The 24,252-nt window shown below is 33.4% G+C and overlaps 3 protein-coding genes across 3 annotated transcripts; 1 reads left to right on the plus strand and 2 right to left on the minus strand.

The window, feature by feature from the left end:
* Positions 1–8,914: 8,914 nt before the first annotated feature.
* LOC100241656 (uncharacterized) lies at positions 8,915–15,951 on the minus strand. Its single transcript, XM_002282599.5, has 10 exons — positions 15,866–15,951; positions 15,631–15,705; positions 12,969–13,055; positions 12,775–12,831; positions 10,734–10,826; positions 10,268–10,340; positions 10,048–10,123; positions 9,803–9,893; positions 9,376–9,499; positions 8,915–9,261 (listed from the first exon to the last, which is right to left on the minus strand). Exons 1-9 carry the CDS (start codon positions 15,905–15,907, stop codon positions 9,380–9,382), a joined length of 714 nt encoding a protein of 237 aa, XP_002282635.1. The 5' UTR covers positions 15,908–15,951; the 3' UTR covers positions 8,915–9,261; positions 9,376–9,379.
* A 64-nt stretch (positions 15,952–16,015) lies between these two features.
* Positions 16,016–17,607, plus strand: LOC100246777 (uncharacterized). The gene is made up of 2 exons (XM_002282576.5): positions 16,016–16,126; positions 16,583–17,607. The coding sequence occupies exon 2, from the start codon at positions 16,731–16,733 to the stop codon at positions 17,310–17,312; it is 582 nt and encodes a 193-aa protein (XP_002282612.1). The 5' UTR covers positions 16,016–16,126; positions 16,583–16,730; the 3' UTR covers positions 17,313–17,607.
* Positions 17,608–18,379: 772 nt separating this feature from the next.
* LOC104882283 (PWWP domain-containing protein 3) lies at positions 18,380–22,848 on the minus strand. The gene is made up of 2 exons (XM_010664868.3): positions 22,576–22,848; positions 18,380–22,353 (listed from the first exon to the last, which is right to left on the minus strand). The coding sequence occupies exon 2, from the start codon at positions 22,304–22,306 to the stop codon at positions 18,596–18,598; it is 3,711 nt and encodes a 1,236-aa protein (XP_010663170.1). The 5' UTR covers positions 22,307–22,353; positions 22,576–22,848; the 3' UTR covers positions 18,380–18,595.
* Between the last annotated feature and the right edge of the window lie 1,404 nt (positions 22,849–24,252).

Below are 24,252 nucleotides of genomic sequence, written 5' to 3' on the forward strand. Positions count from 1 at the left end.
AAGGGAGGGTAAGTGAGAAATCTCATCACGTTATTCACAAATTTGGCCCTTGTCGCGGACGGTTGTATAAGGTCTGGGCCTTTTCATGGTCAGGCCACCACACACTTGTATTTAATTCACTGACTCATCAACAGAAGAAGTTAAGTTTTGCCAGATTTTATTTGAAAGCAAATAAAATTTATTTATTAGAAAAAGGAATTCCTACTTAGATAAATTACCCATGTACAAACTCCAAGAAATTATAGGATAAAGTATGACTGTATTAGAGAATTCAATGTTCAAATCTTCTTTCATAACATCATGTGATAACCTTTTCTCATCTCCACACACTTAATTTACTATACCTGTAAAACACATTCTTTTCTGTCTCAAATCACCCATTCTCCCTATTTAACTATTGTAATTTTTGGAGGTATAGAAATTTAGCTTCCAATGAAATACCATAGGAGGATATCATATCATCTGAACTTACATTACACTATGATTATAACCTTAACTTTAGGCGATTGGCTATAATATGATGATCGATGTATCAAGAGTTTGAAAGAGGAGTGAAGTGCAATCGAAGGTGAAGGGTTGGAGAGAGTGAGTGCTAATGGGATCACGAGGAAAATAGTAGGAAACCGGGGATTTGTTTCTTTTTTGCTAGAGAGAGAAATGAAGTCTCACAATAATAATTCTATGATAACATTGAAGTATCTAAAGATGATATTGAAAAACGATATGTTGGATTGTTTGAGTGAAGTATTTAATTTTTTGTTAATGATGTGGAGAGAATTGATTTATAGGAGCTAATTATCTAAGGAATTTTAAGTATCAACTAGGTGAAATCAATTGTTTGTTGAGTCCTATATCATTGGCCCAATTTTGTAAATGACTCAAGGAGATAATTCCCATAATATTATTACCTTGAATATCTTCACAATCATACACATGGTACATAAAATAATTCAAGAACTATTACAGTGAATACATCTATGATCATATACATTATTATTAATCATGAACTCTGAAAAGTCAACCTTAATTGAGTCATTGTAGGTTGTTTCTTTCTTTAAACACCAAAAAATACAATTGGCTCCTAGAAAGACACAAAGGACTTTAGTATTTCATTTGTTATTACACAACTAGTCCAATCCGCATCACAAAGCCTATAAAATTAAATTAAATTAAATTAAATTAAAAAAAAAAAAAGAGGACTTTTGGGAAGAAACACACACCAAAATTTGAATGGCGCCCTTAAAATACTGCAAATGTGTTTAAACAAATAATGATCCAAAGTTAGATTGTTACTATTGGTATCCTTGGTTAACCACATGAATGAAGTCTAGCCAAGTAAGAATTAAATATTGAAGAGTACCAACCATTCATTCCAAATAGTTGGTTTTTCTTTAATTGCCATTAGTGTGGCAATAGAGGAGCTTTCAAGCATTTTTGTTCTTGTGAGGGGGTCTTAAGTATATTTCGTTTGAGAAAGGAAGAGACCACTAGGGATAGGAATGGTAACGGGGCGGGATCGAGCCCCCATCCCAACCCCGCCCCATTTATTAAACACGATTCTCATCCTCGTCCATTTAAAAAATTAAACGAGGCGGGGCGGGTTTCGCCCCGTTTAGCCTTTTTTTTTAAATTACTTTTAAATTTTTTAATTACATTAAAATAAATATATTTTATAAATAATAAAATTATTATATTTTTTATAACTTATTTTATTAAATTTTTTTATTATTATCTATATATTAAAAATAGTAAAATAAAATTTTAAATTAAATTAATTTTAAAATTTAAATTAAATTTAATTTTAAAATTAATTTTATATGTAAACGGGGCGGGGCGAGACGGGATGGGGAAATACCCGAACCCGCCTCGGGTTTAAAAAAAAAATCACATACTCGTTCCAAACCCGTTTATTAAATTTAAACCACATCTCATTAGGGGCGGGACGAGGCAGGTACCCGAAAAAACTCGCCATGTTGCCATCCCTAACTAAGGAAGCATTTATCTTCACTCCAAGAAAATAGTGCAAGAGACCAAGATCTTTAATTATGGATTTATGGCTAAATTTCTCAGTTACAATTTTGATGTTATTATCTCCCAAAACAAGGGCATCATCCACATAAATGAGGAGTGTAATGTTGTTGTTGGTGCAATATACAAAAAGAAAGGAGTTAATCTTGTTGCAATATAAACCAAGATGAAGTAAATATTATGAGAGACGATCAAATCAAGCATAAGGTTTTTCTTTTTCTTTTTTTTCTTTTTTGTTAAGATAGAACCATTTAAAGCATGACATAATGTAATAACAAATGGATTTCATTAGTATTTATACTATGATTTTGGTTTTCCATTCACTATCCTATTTATACATTATGTATGTTGCATATTCAAGCTTGCATCACTTACAATGTCTATGGCTTAGGTGCATTAAGGGTCGGACAAAAGATTCAAGATATGGATTCCTTATAAGTTGATGAGATGTTCATAGTTAGTTCATGGATTTAGGCAATCCATTTGAAGCTATAGTGTATTACCTCCTAATTAAAGGGATGAGTTGTCTAAGTCATTAGAATGAGTTTTTTTTTTTATGTTAAGTACAATAATATGTGATTATACACTAGACATGACCTATAGTGAGTCATGAAATTTACTATCGAATAGTCATGACTTCACTGAGTTATTATGCTATTTAACTCTCAACTTTGAAAAAATATTGAATAAATGTTGAGGTTTTCAATGGATTTAACCTACAAGTGAGACCTTAAAGTTGTCATCTATTCTTTATTAATTAGGTTACTATTGATTAAAGTAGATGACAATAAGTATTCTCAAAATATACACCATGATATCCCATAAGTTTGAAATAATGTGTCATCTTGGGTGATTTTAAGGATGTATGATCATAAAATATATGTTCTCAATAATTCCTTAAGTGGAATTTGACATGACTTTGAAGAATTAGAATTGTCAATTGATCACATAATAGGAATATCTAAAACTCAAGGATAGTAGAAATAATCTTTAAAGGTTGATAGCATCTATCTCCTTAAATTATAGATACTAGTCCATAGGGAGCTTGTATACAATCATTAACAAGTCATGGACCCAATCTTTATATCTTAATTTAATATTAGAGAATATTGAAGTGTAATTGACTCTTTATAATGGGATGTTGAGTCAACTTTATAATTTGACTTTGAAAAAACTAGTATTTTCCAATAAATCTCAATAGTCCTTATTTGAACTCATATTCTTTGGTGCCATATTATTGTAGCGGTATCTAAGTTCTTTATTCATATTTGTGTGTATAAGGGCATTTTCGTAAATATACAAGATTACATAAAAGCTTATGAATGATTTTTTTGGATGAAGTTAATTAATTAATTATGACCTAATAAGCTAAATTAAGTGACTCAAGCCCAAAATAGGCTCAAGTCAGTTAAACCCACAAATAAGTCTATACAAACTCCTTAGGGGTTTAGGATTAGACACTTCAACTATTCCGTCTTCTAGAAAAAGAGTCCTAGCCTCCATCCCTACAAAAAGAGAATATTATCATTGTCTAATGCCAAGATCCAATTAGAAAGAGAGCCATTGGGCTAAAGATTGTAAGGATTTCAAAATCCACATCATCCACTTCATTGATTAGAATTGATATGAGAATATTTAGATTAAAGGTAATGTTTCTTAGCACCTAGATCTAAGATTCTTTGTTTGAATGCTTCATTTGCTTAGATCTAGTATCTCTAAGATTGTAGATGCATACGCCCTAACGATCGAACAAGACTTGATCAATAAACCCAAATGATTGCTCCATATATTCAATCTTTACAAGATAACTAGGCAAAAAATGCATGCATTCTTTATGTCCAGTTGGGCATACTCTAATTGAGGAGAGAAAGAGTTATTATAGATCAAATAATGGTCGGTTAATTAGGTTTTATCGTAGTCAATTCCAGAGACTTGAGTAAAGCCCTCTGCTTCCATCGTTTTTGTATTTAATATAATAGACTCATTTTGATTCGACTAGCGGTGAGAAAGACATCAACCCAAAGGGATAAAGATAAATTAGTAAGAATAATCATGGTTAATCATATTAATGTTTTCATTCAGCTATTCATTCCATTCATAGAGTCATAGGACATGAAATATGCTTTTAGATTCCTAACGATCAAAGTGGATGAGGTTAATTAAAAAGCCTAACAGGTTAATCGTTAGTCATAAGACATTTGTGTCCTTATCTCTTACCCATCAATGTGGGTTCTTTCAACCCACCAAAGTGGACAGTAGCCATTAATAACGGGTGATCATCTGCCAAGCCTCCCCAAACTCACAGTCCTTTTTCCATAGAACAGGGTCTTTCTTCTATATAGTGAGGGTGTCTTACACCCATAACGTCAAAATAGAGAAGCCCTCTCACCTTTGCATTGTCTCTTTCAAATTCAGACTCCGTTTCAGAGTATGGTGTCCTTCATTTTCGGAAAGAGTACACATAAATATGAAAAGAAAATCGTGGGAGCCTTATACAGATCTCGATGAAAGGTAACGCCCCCACATGGGCGTGGTTGGATGGGGGACAGAGGCGGAGGTCATGGGCACTTCACTTGTGAGTCAGTTTCTACTCTTCTGAACCCCTGATAGACTCTACTCGACGCTAAAAAATTTGTCTCAAAGTCACTAACTCCATGAGAGTGAGTTCATTTTTACCTACACGTGATGTAAAAGCCTTGGGTAATGAGAAAGCCAATCAGAAATCTCGGCCTTGAATTTGACGGTGGTTTTGTTTGTCCTTCCGAAACCCACAAGGCACAACAGGGCTGGCCCGTGAGTAGAAATAAGCTCAGAAATAGACGTGGCCAGCTTTGCAAACACAGCAAAAACACAAGTAATTAATGTGGCCCGAAAACCCAATTTCACTAATAAATGTGGGGTGGACTCATTCAATTCAATGCTGATTGCCAGCTTCTGCTTCTGCGTCTGCATCTTCCTGTGTGGACGTGAATGGATCACCGCCTCTGCCGGGTCAAACGCAACAAGTTACACTCAGGCTGCATTACAATTTATGGGCGAGTGGTCATGTAGCAGTAGGCAGAGGGTGTGTGAGCTTAGGCTCGTCAACAGAGGACAGATGGGCACACATAGATTGAAGAATCGGTTTTTATCACAGATATTTCTGATGATCCGAAAAGATATTGAGTACCGATGATCGAAAAGATATTGAAGAATATTGAAAAAATATTAAGAAAATCGCTGAAAAATAATTGTCGGGGAGACGAATATATTGATATATCACAAATATTTCTAGGAAATATTGGATATTTTTTTGAAAGCTTTTTTTAAATATTTATATTTTTTTATTTTTTAATTATTCATTTATAATTTATTTTTTTATTTTAAATCTATATTATCATTTTATTTTTAACTGTTTTTTATATTTATCTCATTAACGTTATTTTAAAAAATTACTATCGCTTCATTCTTTTTTATCCGTTTAATTTTATTTAATTTTAAATATTTTTATTTTAAAATATTAAAAATATAATTTTACTCAAAAATTGCTGCATTATAAAAAAAAATTAATGAATTTCTAATATTCTATAAATTAAAATTAATTTGATAAGATAAATTAGTAATAATTTTAATTATTTAAGTAAATTAATGTTAATAGAAAAATTGTCACTTGTAATAAATTTTTAGAAATCAAATCTTAAATAAAATATTTTATATAAATCAATTTAATTTTTTATTTAAAATTTAATCAAATATATTTTAATAAAAGTATTTTAATTTTTAAAATAAATGAATATAATATATTAAAATAATTTATGTTAATTTTTTATTAAAAAATTGATAAATATTATATGTACTATTAAAGATAATATTTATCAAATTTTTATAATAAAAAATTAGTATTACTTACTTATTTGATCATTTTTTTCAAACATTTTTATGAATTTTGAATAATTTTCACTCATTCATATTTTATCAAAATATATATTACCGATACCAATCATATTTACCAATATTTTAATATTTGGTCAGACACGTCTTCCATCAAAATTTATTTACATATAAGCAAAATCTGTCATGTTTCCATTGGTTTCTGGGTAAACCCCACTTTGTCAAATTCCAGGGGCTGCATTTGACTTGGAGAAAAATCTGGGTTTTTTTTTATGTGATGGATAGATTTCTTTTATAAAAAAGAATTAAGTTTGCATATAAAATTTTTAAAGTAAAGAGTCAACTCATTTTTTTAAAAATGATTTTGATATAAAAATGAAGTCTTTTAGTAAAAATCGATTAATTAATTAAAAAAAATCATCTCAATTTTATAAATTCAATCTCTCGTATTTGAAATTGAAAAAAAAAACTCATTTTTAATGTAAATGTCATTCAATATGTCAATTATTTATATTATTTTTATGAAAATAATAATAAGAGTATTTTTATAAAAAATTAAGTATATTTTTTATTAAAAAAATAGTGAATGATTAAATTTATAAAATGGGGGTTATTTTATCCATTTTAATCAATTAATCTTTTTAAAAAATGAGTTTAATATAAAAAATTTCAAGACAAAAATTGACTTCTTTTTTCTTTTAAATATAAGTTTGGTGCAAAGAATGAACTCATTTGATCAAAATAAGAATTTAATATAAAAAAAAATAAACTCGTATTTTGAAAAGAAATTAATACTAGAAAAAACAAGTGATAAAAAAAAATCATACTTTAATTTTTTTTTTTTTAAATAATTATTTTTTAATAATTTTTTTAAAATGGACAAAAACAAAACCTAACCTTCATAAAAATAACGGATTTTTTGTTTTAAGTAAAATATATATTACTATTGTTATTATTATTTATAATTTATAAATATAAAAAAATTATATATATAAAACCATGTTTATATATCAAAGAATAATGATATTAATATTAATATATAAAACAATATAATAATTTTACAAATTATTGATTCTTTCTTGTGATTTTATTTTTATTTTTATAACCAAAAAACCTTTCATAGCCAAATCCTTAGGACTCTCCATAAGGACCCAAACCTCATAGTGCTAACTATTCCATAACAACTAGTACCAAGTAAATTCAGGATCTTCTAACAATCAGTATCGGGTGAATTCAAAATATCATCTGTACCAGAATTCGAACCCAACACTATATGTGTATCACTTATTAGAATTGCATTTCTCAATGTTTGTCATGACCAACTGATTCATTCTTATAATTATGTCATAAGATTATTGCACTTTTGTTGTTTGTCTAGTCTGAATAACATAATATTAATAATATAAATAATAATATTAATAAGGGTATTAATTAGGAGCTAAATTTTAATTGTGACATTGAGAGCTCCCTCTTCCCATGGCATTTCAACACCAACCACAAGCACATTTCATTAAGCTCAATATTTCACTAGCCAACCTTTTTTGTGAAGATTGAGACTAGGCTCTCATCAAACAAATTATAAATTTAATGACTTAAAAAGATGAATTATTTTAAAATCTATAACTTAATTATTACTTTAAGGTGATGTTTGTTTTTTAACTAGATAAAAAAAAAAGTCAAAATATTTTGTTTTTTTTATTCAACTAAAATTAATCTATTTTTATTGACCAACATAACTAAAATGAACTTGTTATCAATAGATTATGTTTAATTATGTTAATTGATGTTTTTATTTTTTATAGTTACTTTTAGCTTAATAAAAAAAATTAAATATTTTTATTTTTCTATTCTATTCTTTAAGTTCAAGTTGAGATTAACATGGTTGGGTTACACTCAAGTTGATTAGTTGATTAGGTTGATCAAGTTCTATAATTCAAAATCCATTTATAATATTTTTTTTTTTTTTTAAAAAAAATGATGTATTTATATAAAATTTTAAAAAGTAAATAGAACAAAACTTCAATATAGCAACAAAAAAAAAAAAAAAATTATGTATCTTTCTAAAATAATCTAAAAGTATATGAATATGATATAATATGATATTTTTTCTTAAAAATCTAAAAAGAAAATAATATTATTATATAAAATAATATACATTATAAATATTATAAAAACATTAAATTAGATTCCGATTAGGCTCTTGTTGCTCAAAACTAAAACTCAAGTTCAACCTAAATTGTGTTTAGATTGAAAAAAACTTAACCCAAACTCAATTTGAGTATTGAAAATTATTATCCAAATCCATCCAAACATCAGGGTTTGGATTGGAACAAATCAATTCCTTAAGTTGCACCTCACAAGGGGATAAAAAAAAAGAGTCAATTAAGAATTTTGAATTAAAAACAAAAATTGACTTCTTTTCACTTGTTAATTTAAATTACTTTCAATTTTAACAAATATTATTAATACTAAATATTCTAAATGACTTAAATCAAGAGGACAAATGTTTTTCAATTGAAATCTTGAATTGTTTGAAATCAAAACAACACTCCATTTAAAAGTGTCATTTTATGATAAAAGTCTAAATTTTTAGTATTTTATATAATCGGACAAAAATATCTAGGAATAAAGCTTGACTTAAACACATGATATTTGTTATCTCATATTTGCTTGTGGTTCAATTGGATAATTTATCAAACAACTAGGAGCTTGGTCAACTATTCGATCAAATGATATTTACCATGACTTAAACATTTCTTTGCCCTCATTAGTTGGGGGAAGAATCCCCGTGAATGGGATTTTTCTTTGACGAACATATAGAGAGAGAATTGGATATGGTTAGGCAATGTGTGATTGGTAAACAAGGATTGGGTTTTTAGCAAGGTACAAAATATATCGTCAAATATTCAATACGATTTGTAGAGTTCCAAGGGTATTTTGTCATGTCATCATCAGCAGTAACCCAATGTCCTAAGAGCCCTCCATTTAAAAGATTTACGACTGCTGGACAAAATAATTAAATATTAAAAATTAAAAATTGTCATATAAAAAGTGTGCTCTATATATAATCAGCCTTCAAATCAATTTTCTTGATGCAGGCATCACAGGATTACACATTCATAGACTGTTGTCTGTCCTATGGAAAAAGACACCACCACAAGGAATAAAACAAAAATGGGCAGGTTTCTTATCAAAAGAAGGCTCAGAACTCTAGGATTTTTCTCAATTGACACTACAGTTGAACGGTGTACCTCAAGAATCACATCCCAAGCAATAAGGAGTCTCTTGCCCGGATGGTATCATTCCACCACTACTTCACTTTCTGTATGAGATAAGTTCATGGAAACCTAATATGAAAAGATCCTGCATAAGTGTTTTCAAAACATTAGGTAACTTGTCTCCTGCTGCTTTAGGAGACTCTCCTATAGAATCACAAGTGTTCTAAAAAACATTAGGTAAATTGTTGATTGTACACACTTGATCACTGAATTCTCTGGAGCAGTTTGTCCACCATGATTTTCTGCTGCACCACACTCAAAGACTCGGAATTCATTATAGCATTCGCAACAAGGATGACTGTAGATGGAGATGAGGCATTTACCTAGCATTTGAAACCAAACGATAACATTGATGCTATCAATAAGCATTCTCTCTTTAATCAGGAAAGGTCGAAATAAATATCGAACAAGATTGCAAAAATGCGCAATTTCATCTTTGAGCTCAGCCCCAAAAATGGTATAGAGCTTTAAAGGGATAAAAAAAAAAAAAAAAAAAAAAAAAAAAACAACAAACAAACTGGGAAAATGGAACTACATCGGCAGTAAAACAATCAAGATATCAATGACATGTTGGGAAAACAGAAATACTTAATTGGACCACAATAAAAAGGCAGGGAGAATTATACCCAAACCCGGCCATTTAAACCAACTGCTATCTCAAAGGAAAGCTTCTTCCCAAGAGCCTCAAGGACTGGACATGTTGGTGAGCTCAGCAGCCTAGAAAATTTAAATGAGTGGTCATCACTTCAACTTAAATGAAACCTCAAAATTTATCATTTTGATCTGCAGTACTGTGCATCCAGACAAAGGAATGATTTATCCCTAACATTTATCTTTAAATGAATTAAAGGAGTTGGGCAAAAGATCTTACATTCGTGATAGGCCTGTTGATGACTCAAACATGTAGCCGTCTTTAAGGGGGCCAAACTCTGCTGCTTTCCCACTGGCTAAGAACAAGATATGAAGTTTTAGAAATTATTAGGCCAAATACCCTCTCCTCATAGTCTAAACAAAGTAGGAAAAAGTAACTCAAAGATGAAACCATAAGTGTGAGGTATTTATAATGAAGCCAGAAATCCAAATAAACTAACCATCAGTGCATGAAAGCTCAGGATTCATGCCTGTGTTTGCCTTGACCACTCGAACATAGAGCAATGTACCCGCCTGCAAGATAAAAAGTCCGCCCAATAAAGTACTGCCAAGACATTATTTTTATAGTGGAACATGAACTAAAAGAAAAAAAGAAATGAATCAATGTTGTTGCATGCTTTTTTTATATTAACAAAAGACCTGCATTCTTATATTGCAATAGTTCTAATATTATTCACGGAACTGGCAGGAGGACATAGCAACATTATTTCCTAGTAAGGAGAAAAAAAAAAAGGCAAAGAGAAAATGTTGTGTCTGTATGTGTGTTTTGGGGGTTGCACTTTGAGTGCTTGTGGATAGACAATGAACAAGTGCTTATCAAATCCATTTGATATCGCCATGCAAACATCATATTGCATTAGCACTGATTCATAAAATCAACATGACTTGAGACTTTAGGACTTTCACCTCAAACTTGGGTATATTTCTCCTTGTTCCTCCTTCAAATGCAAGCACAGGCAGAAATGCCAATGCAGGTCCTTTGATGTCCACAAGAAAATTCTGCAAATGATGGGAACAAAGGTAATCATTTTAGAGTTTGTGAGAGTAAATATAGTATTTAAAATTATTTACTTTTGGTAAGTAAACGATGCTCTAAATAAGATTTTGAAATTATTTATCCAAGGAAAACTAAACATGAATACACAAGTTCAAAATTATGTACCATGGGGATAATTAGGAAAAAAAAAACAGCAGAATATACATGGATATTCTGTAGAAATAACACTTGGGACAAAAGACATAGCATCTGAAAAATATTCTAACTCATTCTCCTTTCGAGAAAAAAATAAAAATAAAAAATCAATTGAAAGAAAAATGTGGTAAAAATCTTACCCAATTTTTTATTTATTTTTATCAGAAACAAACATATGTATTAATTAAGAATAAATAAAACATGAGAAGGATGAGAAATCCTCCTCACGAAATAGAGACCTGATCAAAAAGAGCTAAGTAAACGTCCTCTATACATGGGGCTATACAAAACAAACAAAAGCCTATACAGGTGTGACTACTCTTGGCCTTGTAGACCCTACTCTAAGGGGTGCAAATCGACAACCAATTAAGCCGAATTACACTCAAATGATAGGGTTTAAAAATGCGTGTACAGAATCTTCCCAAAATATTCTGTTACAGAAAAACAAAGTTACTTTCCAAGATTTTAAGCTCAATGCTTCTAAAGCCATGGGGAAAATGATAAGAATGCATTTGGACTACAATAAAGGATCCTGAAGGATAATCAGAATCCAAAATATATTGGCTAATTTGGTAAATTAGGCGGAACTCTGCCCCACATTTGCAGATTCAAGTAAACTTCAATTTACAAGTTAAAGATAGAAAGGAGGGAGCTTGAAGTTCAATCTTATCAATTGCACAGGAAGCTAATTTTTTCCAAAAACTAATTGGTTAGGTGCAAAAGATCACTACTGCACAGTATGCTGGTAGTCAATATAGAACATGTGAAGTATAGAATTGCAGAAGGGGAGTCAAATTATAATCTAAAGCAAGGAGAACAATAGTAGAATTCCCTTGGAAGAATAATAATAACTAATAAATGCTAAATTAAAAACTCAAGAGTGAACATCCGATACAAGAATATCAACATAAGGAAATCAATGAATTGATGAGTTTGCCAATCTGGGTCACTGGGTTCATGAAGATTAAAATTTGGTTGAAGGGGGTTTCTCAGTTGGCAATGGATTTGATCCTTGAGGATTTTGAGGTGATGTTCCGACTGGGTACTGTGGGTGCATAATAATTTTACTTACCAGAAGTTAATAAAAAAATAATAAAATGAAAAAGGGTAAATCTCATCCACTTTTCCCAATAAGCACCACAATGTCAGCTGAAACACAGGAATATGTCTAATCCTCCATGTCAAACTGTACCCAGAACCAAAAATTACTGACAAATCAAATCTCAACAAGAAACTACAATTTCTTCATGTGCTCCTCATATAGTATATTTCATTTTTTAGAATATAATATCAAACACTATCATGTCTACAAAGTAAAGATGCTTATTTATATTGTATTTACAGTGAAAAGGAGGAAAAATAATAGAATGAAAAAAGGTGAATCTCATCCAATTTCCCAATAAGCACCACAATGACAACTGAAACACAAGAATATGTCTAATTCTCTATGCCAAACTGTATCCAGAAACAAAAATGACTGATAAATCAAATGTTGACAAGAAACTATCATTTGTTCATGTGCTCCTCATATAGTATATTTCATTCTTTAGAATATAATATCAAACACTATCATGTCTATAATGCAAAGATGCTTATTTATATTGCATCTCCAGTGAAAAGGGGGCAAAACAAAAAAGAATTCCACCAATTTGAATAAACAATTAAGCTAAATCAGGTATGTAGTTCCTATACTAACACCAAAAAATTCATTAGTGTAACTGAAACATGACATTAGAGTACTTCAGAAGTGCTTACATCTGCTTTAGAATCTACCACAATTCCAAGAACAGTATCCTCCACGCATGGCACATACTGTACAAAAGAATAGCCACATAAGGAATGCCGCAAATAATAACTTACAGTGTTGGTAGTTCCTATAGCATAAACTGACAAGACAGTATTCTGTCATCTTTATCATAATTATCTAATGATAATTGCACCATACTCACCCTCTTTTGGGAGCTTTCCACCCAATATTTATTGGGCTTTGAGAACCTTAGCCTCCCCGCTTTCGTGACAGTAATAGCATCACAATCCTGAAAAAATTAGGTTTGCAATGATGGATACATATGTACTCTAATCAACGCAAAAGACAAGGGGAAAAGGGAAAAAAGAAAAAATGCAACAACAAATAAACCTATTGCAAATCAAATCTTGAGGAGAGGAATTACATTTGGAAAACAAAAACCTAGAAATCACAAGCTAACTAACCATCAAACAACTAAATAGAGCATGGTTGAATGATTATGAACAGATTGAACCTCAAAATTGTTGTTCCTCTACAAACTGGAAGAAGAAACAACCAATCACATCCTCCTTCATTGTGTTAAGACAAGGGTTTTGTGGCACTTTCTACTTTTACATTTTGGGGTGAACAGGTATTGTCGTCTTCAATAAAAGAAACTCTACTAAGTTGGCAAGGGAGGTTTCTGGGGAAAAATTGGAGGGAGTTTCCGAAGGCTGCCCCATTGTGTGCTTATTTTGGCCATATGGAATGAGAGGAATGACATATCTTTTGATAATCAGGAACAGTGATCAAACCAAATAAATGTTGTGTTTGAACTCTCTTCTGTTGTGCTCAAAGAGATCCATGGATATGAATTCCACGTCTATTCTAGATCTAGTTGACTGGTTGGATCTAAATAAGGGGTGGGAAGTTTTTTTGTTTCTTTTTTTTTTTTTAATCATTTGGCTCCCTTGTATTCGTCTTGTGCTCTTTACTGCAGCGCTTTTTTTATTGGTGCTGTTAATATAATTTTGTTTGTGTATCAAAAAATTAAAAAAGAGTAAAATAAATAAATAAATAAATAAAAATGAGGAACAGATTGAACCCCAATCCTTTTTTTTTTTTTTTCCTATTTGGAGTGGGAAACAGAAATTGAGAATTATGCATTCCCAAATATATAAGCTGCCAGGCATTGATGTAAATAAAGTGTCACCAGGCCATTATCAGAGTCGAGTAAGAGGCTGCGCAAAGTAACAAGAATGTCCTTCAAAAAATTTGCAATGTGAAAGAGCGATAATTATCATGTACTACGATTGCATGTTTTACATGATGAATGGAAACATTAAGTGATATGCCAATTTATGCACATAAACACCCATGATTTCAAGAAAAGTCCATCCATCAAATCAACTACTTATTTCCATCACCGAATGATCACGTGCAGAGACCGACATTCAAAGAAAAATAAATAAAATTTAAAGCAAGAACCAAGAAATTACATTCTCAAAAAGGAGCTGTCACAATAAACAAAGTCCTCACAGCAAACAACAATAAAATCAATGAAACTTGCACTCTTTATAAAACTGTAAAAGGTAAACATTAACAGAAGAACCAGTGTTATCAAAGGCAATCGCTTGGGTTGCCTAGGCCATCAAGCTAGGTGAGGCAAATAAAAGTCGCCTCTTGAAGACCTAGGCAAGGCGGCTTCAAAGAGGCAACACCTAGGCAATTGCCATGGGATAAGGTGCAAGGCATAGAGGTAACCTTTCACCATGAGTTAAGATTAAACATACTTAAATTATAATTTCTTTCAATTTAACATTGGATTAAACAAAGTATAAGATGGAATATTATATTATTAATCATAGAGATAATGAGATGGAGAGCTATCAATATAATTTTGATGGAAGTGGTGACAATTTTAATTTCAATGATGACTATGATGATGATGCCCAAAGCTTCTCTAGGATGTTCATTCTCTTATTTTGTTTTTTATTATGATTTTTAGATGTTTGAAAAATTAGAATATGCATTTAGATAGGATGAATATCTTTAAACAATAAAATAATTCTTATGATGTGGAGTATAATATTTAACACTATGAATAATTATTACTATTTTGTTAATTTTATAAGACATCATGAGAAATGAAAAATTAATAGTGTATAAATATTGAATAGGTAAATATATGTATATTCTTTATCACCTTACTATAGTCAGGCTATCGCCTTGTTTTTCAACTTTTGCCTTAAGTTAAAAGGAGTCTTATTACCTTAACATCGCCTTTTGCTTTTAACAACACTGAGAAGAACACATTTAAATGCTGCGTAAAGCACAATAGGCCAATCAACAACCCAATTAAACTTACACACCCCACGAATTCCTAAGGGCCTGTTTGGAAGTAGAAGAAAAAATAATTTCATGAACATTCCATTTTCAAGATTAAGAACTACAAAATATTTGCTTTTGGATTGTTTTCAATTGCCAAAATACTTGCATTCTTTCAATTGTGGAAAACAATAACGTTTTCTGGAACTGACCCATTTGTAAAAGAAGTTTCCAAAAACATATTACTACATGTCTTTTCTTATTATTCTATTTTTCTGCTTTATAAGCGATAACAGCTCTCATTGTCTCTAACATGCAAGCCCAATGGGGAACAGACATCTATCAGCAACTAAAGTCCCAAACCTCATGAAATCGTTAAATTTTCCCATCCCAGAAACAAGTATCAAGAAAAGAATACGAATTAAATACAACCCAAAATCGATCAATGAAGTTACCAAAATACCATTACTTTAAAAAAAAAAACGAAAATAACTAAATAAATAAACACTACATTGAAAAAAATCGAAATTAAGAACACAGAAACCCTAGTAACGGACCTGATGGAGACCGCCTCCAAGCTTGATGGTCTGGTTACCCATTTTTGATAGATCAAGAACCACATCTCCTGGAACCTAATCACAATAGACAAATTCAATTCCCAAGCAAATTGAAAAAAAAAAAATTAAAAATTAAACCAAATTATAAAAATATAAATAAAATACACAGACAGAGAATTTTTGGGAGCTGAATAAGAAGGAAGCCGAGGAAGAAGGAAACTGAGTTGGAACTCACCACTAACTGGTCGACGAAGCTTGCAGGCGTGTTGTCTTCCATTGTTTCTTTAACAAGGTGGAGACTTGAGAGTGGCCAGAATTGTTTCTTGAACTGCTCCGTAATATATTTCAGGTCGACTTGGGCCTGGGCCGACTTGGGCTATTGTGTGGCCCAGACCGGCCCAACTACCCATACTGCCACTTCTCTTCACTCTTTCGAAACAAAACCCTAAGCCCTTTCTTTCTCCCTCGTGGTTGAAATCTTTGAGTCTTCGATCAGGTACTTCCTCTTCAAAATGTTGGTTTTTAATTTGCTTTTTGTCCTTCCTGGTGATTTTCAATTCTTTCTCTGGAGGTCCTTGCTTCTTTTAGGAATCTTATCTGCATTGCAGACTTCTTTGTTGGTCATTTTCTTACTGGAAATTTTCTCGCTAACCAAACAGGGGTTTAATGATAGCTTACCCATTTTTAATCGGAAAGGACCAATATTTCATAGTCTTACCTTATGCAAGTGCTATAAAGATAGATTTTCGAGTTTGCAGTTTCCATTTCCACACTGATATGTTGCTTTCTGTGCGGTGGAAAAAGGATGGAATTTTGAGGAGTTGTCGTTAGCATAAAGCAAAAATATTTGGTGTTGTAATATGTACGGTTTGATTAAAGCTTCTGTATTAGATACAGAAGTATAATTTTCTCTTTTTCAATTTTGGTTTATGTCTTCAGTTAATTTTTCCAGGCTACGCAGTTTGAATCAACTCTAGGAAAGCGAAGCTGTGCCTTGCAAATTGTTGAAAATGCTGCTGCATAGACATGATTAAAGGACTGTACGCCGTTGCAGTCGTCTTCATCTCATGAGCTGTGGGTTTTACTAAATTAACGAAACCATGAAGTTTACTGCACTTGTCAAAACTGTTCGTGTTCATCCAACTCTCCCCAAAATAATCGGGCCTTTGCAATCTCGTTTTTTCCAACATGATTTTGTTCCAAGAGAGCCTAATGCCAAGCCCAAGAGGTACAAATATCCGCCCTTCTATGATCCCTATGGCCCTAAGCCTCCACCCTCCGAAAAAGTCGTGGGGCTTGCGGAACGAATTGCAGCCCTAGCCCCTGAAGAACGGCTACAAATTGGTCCCATGCTGAAAGATAGGCTGAGCCTTCCGAAGACGCAAGTGATTTCAACAGAAGGAATGGAATTGGGTTCCCAGGGAGGGGCAGCCGCAGGAGCCGGAAAGGTTGAGGAAAAGGTGGAGAAAACAGCATTTGATGTGAAATTGGAGAAGTTTGAAGCAGCTGCAAAAATCAAGGTGATCAAGGAAGTGAGGGCTTTTACTAGTCTGGGGTTGAAGGAGGCCAAAGACCTTGTTGAGAAGGTGCCTGTTGTGATCAAACAAGGGATCACTAAAGAGGAGGCAAATGACATAATAGAGAAGATAAAGGCTGCTGGAGGAGTTGCAGTGATGGAATAGACTTCTAGATTCTCTCTTGTTCCTTTTTTTTCTTTCAATTTCAAAATGTTGGTCCTGTTCTCCTAGGTATTTTATTAGGAAGGGGGGGGGCTTAGGGAATGTCCCATCCTTAACATTTCGAATTTTTTGTCACATGCAGATGGATGCCCATACCTTGTGGAGATGAAAAAGGAATAATTAAATTTCATTCAAGAATTGCAATCTGGGTTTGTCCTGAATTTTGAACATTTTCTTTGGATTGTTGGTGTACTTTGATTCAGTTTGTGTCATCAGTAAAACTGATTGGTTTCAGGGATTCCTGTGCTGCTTAAAAATCTTTCCCTTTTTGGTGTGTGAGAATTCATTTCCATTCAAGTCTTCTATTGTTTTCTTTAAGAAGATATGAGTCATGAAAAATCTCATAATTAGGAATAATTAAATTTTCTTTCAAGAATTGTAATCTGGGTTTGTCCTGAATTTTGAACATTTTCTTTGGATCGTTGGTGTACTTTGATTCAGTTTGTGTCATCGGTAAAACCGATTGGTTTCAGTGATTGCTGTGCTGCTTAAAAATCCCTTTTTTTGTGTGTGAGAATTCATTTCCATTCAAGTCTTCTATTGTTTTCTTAGTAAGGTATGAGTCATATGAAAAATCTCATAATTAGAAAGAAGAAATTAATTCCTACCAGAAATAGAATGATGGGAATGTGCAAAAACAGTTGAATTGGAAAATCAGTAGGCTTGAAATTATCTGCTTGTAAACCAGCCTCCACCCTCTTTCTTGAATTCTGATTTTTTATGTTTGTATATTTGAGTGAATTTATTTCAAGAAGCACCATAAGAGGGAAGAAATTGCTGGAAAGTTACATTGCAGTTCACATGATTCAACCACCTGCTGCTACTATATAGTGAGGCTGCCTATGCTGGTTCTTATTGCCCTTGGAACTGCTATGATTCCAAATGGGTTTGGCCCGGCTCTCATCCATGGAGCAAATAGCATATAGAATTCTGTGAAGCTATTGTGGTGACTCTTGGATTCATTGCAAGGAGAAATGCAAATTTTTCATCTAAGTTCTTCTCACAGGCAATAAAAGAAATAAATGTAGCCATCTAAATTATAGACCACTGCATCTTGTCCCACTCAATGCAATTAACCATGGAGGTTGAGTTTAAAAATTTAAACATTTGGAGTGAGTAGAAACAAACAGGTCACACAGGGAGAAACAAACCCAGTCTACAATAGAGTCATCTGCAATGCACTTATAAACAACCTCGACAGAACATCCAATATAGTGCAGTTGGAACTAAGAAGAGGAAGAGGAGCCAACCATTGTGCTTACTTTCTTAAGGAGCCCTTTAATCTCACCCTCCAATTTGGCTCTCATCTCTGGAGAAAGATTGTCCCCTGACTTCTCCAACATTGAGGTCATCATCTCAAGATTCTGCCTAATAAAGAAAAGGGGACGTGCCTCTCCAATTGGAGGCTTTGAACCAGAAGATCTTGCTGGGGTCTTCAATGACTCCACAGGCTGAGAAGCTAGAGCCGCCGGCTGATTCCTATCTTGCTCCAAAGCCATAGAAGCAGCCGAGGAATGATTGAGTTGGTAATTGACAAGGGCGGGTCCAAATGGGCTGCATTTTTCTAAACTCTGAAAGGCCTCTCTGGCATCAGAATATCTTATGAAGACAACCTGGGCACCCGGAGAATCTTTCAACACCTCTGTTTCTGACTCCTTCAGTGGTCCAAACTTGAAAAATGCTTCAACCAGAGCTTCCTTTGAAGGCATGGGGGATCCCTGGGCAAATGTCAAGGTAAGAGTGGTACCAAGAGCTTCTGCAGTATTCGCCACTTTATTATAATTCATATTTATATCCAGCATCCCACCAACAATTTTGTTTCCAACTTCTCCTTTTCTCCTCCTTTTCTTCCGCTCAGGTTTAACTTTAGATGAAAGGCAATTAATCTCCAGCAAATGTTTTTCTGTTGAGCTGGGTTCAGCACTATTTCCATTCAAGTCTGGTATGCTAGCAGCGCAATTGATTTCTGGGCACTCCATCATTGCCTTTTCCTTCCTCTTTCTTTTCCTAGGCTTCAGTTTACCTCCAGGTGCAAGCAGGCTTGTCACCTGCGAATCTTCTACCATCAAACTGAATTTAGCAATGTTTCCATTAACCTCTGGTAGGCTAACAGTAAATTCACCATTTGAAGATGCTCCTTCCTTCCCCTCCCTACCATTCAGCTCAGGAATAACTCCAAGTGAATGCAGACCCATTCCCGGCAGATCTTTCATTGATGGGCTGGGTTTAGCATTATTTCCATTTACATCTAGTGCAACAGTGCTCATAACTTGCAAATCTTCCACCGATGGGCTGGGTACTGGACTATTCCTATTCAAATCTGGTATTCCAGCAGTGAATTTCATATGCAGACGCTCTGAGGTTGCACCTTCCTTCTTTCTCTTATTTGGCTCAGGTTTTCCATTTGGTGCAAGAGGCTTCACCTCCCCAGAATCATTTATCAGTGAACTGCTTGTAACAATGCCAACATTCACATCTAATAGGCCAGGAGTAGGCTTGGTCTTTGATCTCTTTGAATTTGTTCCTTCCTTTTTCTTCATCATCTTCCGCCCAGGTTTCCCTTTGGATGATTGGCAACTCATCTCCTGCATATTATGGGAATGCCCATTCACACCTCGCAACTCATCTCCTGCAGAATCTTTTCCAAGTAAGCTGGATTTCACATGGTTTCCACTGGCATCTGGTATGCCAGCAGTCAGTTCAGCCAAATGCTTTAGCGTCACTTTTTCCTTTTTCTTTCTCTTCTTTGGCTCAGGTTTTATAGGAAGCTTAATTTCCAGTGGCCCTTTCTCCAAAGAGCTGGGTTCTGCTGCTAAAGCCTCTTTCTCACCACTTATATTATTTTCATACATCTTACATTGGGATGCCTCACTATACATTGAACATCTGAACCTATGAAAGAATCTCTCAATTGAAACAAAATTCTTTCTTTCGCTTGGATAAAGACAATCTAGAGCTGCAAAACGAAGCTCTGAGAGCATTACAGCAGAAGATGCATTTATTGAATCTACATCACCAGAAGTGTTTCCCTCACTAACAGATTTTCTGGACCTTTTTTTCTGTGCCTTGCCACTACATTTTACAATTGGAGGGGGTGCACCAAGCTGTTCTGAAGCCTCATTCATGCCCACCCCAGCACAAGAAACTTTGGGAACCTTGGGGTCTTCTGTTTCAGAATCTTCCAAAACAGGGCCTTTACGCCCCCAGTTTAAGTTTATGTAGGGAGGAGATAAGTACTTGCTCTTCTTTCTTTCCCTGGATTCAACACCCTTTTCAGATTTTGTTCCGGTCCCACTATCACCATCTCTGACATTTGATGCTTTGTTCTCCATTGTTGTTGGAGACCTTGAGAGACCAGCCTCCTCAGAGGAAGAAGCCAATTTACCAACGTCTTCAGCTTCATGACATTCCTTCCTAACTTGAAAACCTCCCCTCTTTTTTCTCTTCCTGGTTTTTGATGGCGGATTGTTGGATATAATTTCTTCTTCAGCAACATCCTTTCTGTGGTTCTCCTGTACAACATCCATATCCTGTCGTGAAATCTTAGCAGGGCCAACAGTTTTCTTTGTATGAGAAACTTTATCCTGCAAATTCTCTGATTCCTTCTGCAGTGATGTTGAGGGAGTTTTGCCAAACCCATCTTGATTTTGTTCTCTAATTTGGTCATCAACATTGCTTCTGGCTGTCAACTCATCCCCAGCACTGTCTTCTATATCATTCGTTCCCCGGAGCTGACGCATAGACAATTGACAATGGCCTATTGAACAGTAAAATGCAGATAAACGACTCTTCAAAACAGCAAATTCAAGCATGCTAGACATAGAAACAACTCGGGCAAGATTTTTCAGATGTGCAAGAAACTTTGCAGGTTCAAAGGGAGCAACTAAATCACACATTTTGTGCTCTGGCACAGACAGTTCTTCCTTCACTCCAGAATTACCAGCCAACAGACTAGGAAGTTCAGTCCTACTCTTTTTCAAAATGCAAGAACAAGTCATCTCCAACTTCACATGCCTACCAATCTCATTGACAGCCTTCTCAACGGCTCCAAGGAAACTTCTAGAGTTGGTTTGCCCTGACATCTGTTCAAAGTCTTCATGAAGAGGTTTTAACTGAGATGGACTGCACCAATCAAACTTTCCATTCCCAAAGTACCCAACCAAGAAGCTGTGGCCCGAGCTGCACTTTGCCACATACTTTGACACATCCATAGGATCACAAATCTGACCAGGCCACCAACTCTCACTTTTGGTTTTGACCCATACCAAATCTCCTATAGAAAATTTGCAATCTTGATTATCAATTGCCTCTCCCTCTTTGTTCCCAGATTCTTTTGTCTTCTTTGCATCCACCTCTAACCCTGAACAATTTGCTTCATCTAGATTATCCCCTATAACTCCACTTGGTGGACCAGAAACTTCCACAACAAGCGAAATGCCATCTCCAGAAACTTCTATCTTCTTCGGCGACTCAACCCCATCCAATGGTGACATGGGGCAATCTTTCATTTCTTCGTCCATCACCATTTTCTCAATCCCACTTTTCTCATCCCCATTGCCAATCCTCCCCACTTCAGACAAAGACGTATCTCCCTCTACACTAACTTCATTGTTTTGAGGCAAAACTATTTGGGATTCCACAGAATCTGAAGCCCCATGCACCTTAGTTTCCACCACCACCCCTTCGTTCAATAAACAACACTTCTCGGTCTGACCAACACCCAAACACTTTTCAGTACCAGCAAGAGTGGCAACTACTACATTGCTGACCCCATTGTCCTTATCATCAACATCAGCACTTCCACCATTCTTTTCCACCAAAACTGACACTGAACCAGTTGGACTCTCACTGAAACCAAATGACCCAGAAGCTTCTTCTAGGGCTTTTGCACCTGGGTCCTCAGCTAGGGTTTTTGGGGCATTTGGTTTTTCTCCCATTGCTTTTCTTTTCCCCCAAATTGATCAAAATCGCATCAACTTCAGAACTGATCAAAAAACAGAACCGAAAAAAAAAAAATCACCCCAAAAAAAAACCAAAGCTTTATGGTTTTGCTAAAGAGAAACCAACTAAACCAAAAAGAAATTCAGAAATAAACACAACATTTCATTAACAGATGCAAACATAATAAAAATAATAATAATAATAATAATAAATAATAATAATAATAATAATGATCATCACCACCAAATAATAATAATAATAATACCTTAAGGGCTTGGCTTTCCATTTCTTCTGAGACTGCGACTGAAACGATTCAACCCGTCAGAGTTAAAGAATAGCTAAAATCACGATGCGAAGAAGATATGATTAGCCGGAAAAGGGTTTGAAGTTAGGAAAGAAAATAATTTCTGGAGTCGGAAATGTCGGGAAAATGAAATTTTCTCGGTAGAAAATACTGAGCAAAAGATACGGATACTAACATAGTGTCGTTTTCCTTTCTTTTCTCTTTTTCCTAGATGCTTATGCTTCTATTCTTATGCATTTGTCCGCATTCGAAGCCCCTCCTTTCATTTTTCTCTCTCTTTCTTTGGTTTTTTTTTTTTTTTCCTTTTTTTTTTTTTTTTCTCTTTTGTTTAATAAAAAACTATCTACTTTTACCTTTTGATTTTCTTTTAACAAATTTTTGACTTATTTTTGACCCATTTAAAAGTATGATCTTACCATAAATATAGTTAAATTTTTTAGAAATAAAAGGAAAAAATATCATTATTAGAAAAAAAAAAAAAAATCTATCTACTCCATCAATGTTTTTGCCTTACAATAATGCGATTACCAATTAGTCAATATATAAAAATTTGTTAATCGAATCAAATCAATCTATTTAGGAAGGTTCATTCATCACCTTGCTCTTCTTTTCTTTTCTTTTTTTCTTTTTCTTTATATTTATTGATTTTGGGAATATAAATGGCTATATATGAGATAAGTCTTCATAATAATGGTAACACAATGCAAGTTAATACTCGTAATACAATGAGTTACTTATCTCATAGGTAATGACATGATATGTAATTATTTGTAAGTTTAAGATTGTTATATATGTGTTTATAGATAAAAATAATTCGAGGTATCCAAAAACAACAAATCTTTATGAAATTTAATATAGAGAAATTCATTCAATTGATCAATTGGTAAATTTTCACTCGCTCCCTTTAATGGTTTGGCTAATTGCACTTAGGCATCATAAGTTTGAAATTTTACTAAATATCTCTTTTATTAAATGAAACGCGAGTGAAAAAATAAATAAATAAAATGATAAATGAGGTATTTGATAAAATTTTAAATTAATGATGACTAATTATATTCAATTTAAACTTCGAGAGAGATGGGTTGATCAATAAAAGAATAACAACTCTATAGAAGGAGATGGATTATCTTGTCAAGTCATTAATTTTTTTATGATTGATTGACAATGGTGTGTCGATGTAGTGCAATTAATACAAGAAAAAGAACCTACTAGGGTTAATTTAGCATTCTCTCTCTCTCCCCCCTCCCTGTCATGATTTGACTACCTTTTAGGATGAACATCTAGAGAGCTATTTCATTTGAATAAAATAAAATAATTATTTTACCTAATTTGTTAATAATAGTTAGATTAATTAACTAGTAGCTCAAAAAATACGATATTTGTCAATTAATATGAGAGTAGCGGTCTTTTTTTAAGTAGCAATCTATTGTCTATCGATGTAAGTCAATCAACCTAGTAAGACCAATTCATTACCAATCTCTTCTTCTTTTCTTTTATCACAATTTGGCTACCTTTATTAACTTTGGATCCTCTATGCACTATTGCTAATGTGAACTCCTTACAACACATTAATTGTAAATAAATAAATCATCTTACAATATAAAAGGATTTCATTGACTCAAAATAAAGCCTTCGATT

The sequence above is a fragment of the Vitis vinifera genome, chromosome 17 (genome assembly GCF_030704535.1).
Source record: "Vitis vinifera cultivar Pinot Noir 40024 chromosome 17, ASM3070453v1".
NCBI classification, from domain to species: domain Eukaryota; kingdom Viridiplantae; phylum Streptophyta; class Magnoliopsida; order Vitales; family Vitaceae; genus Vitis; species Vitis vinifera.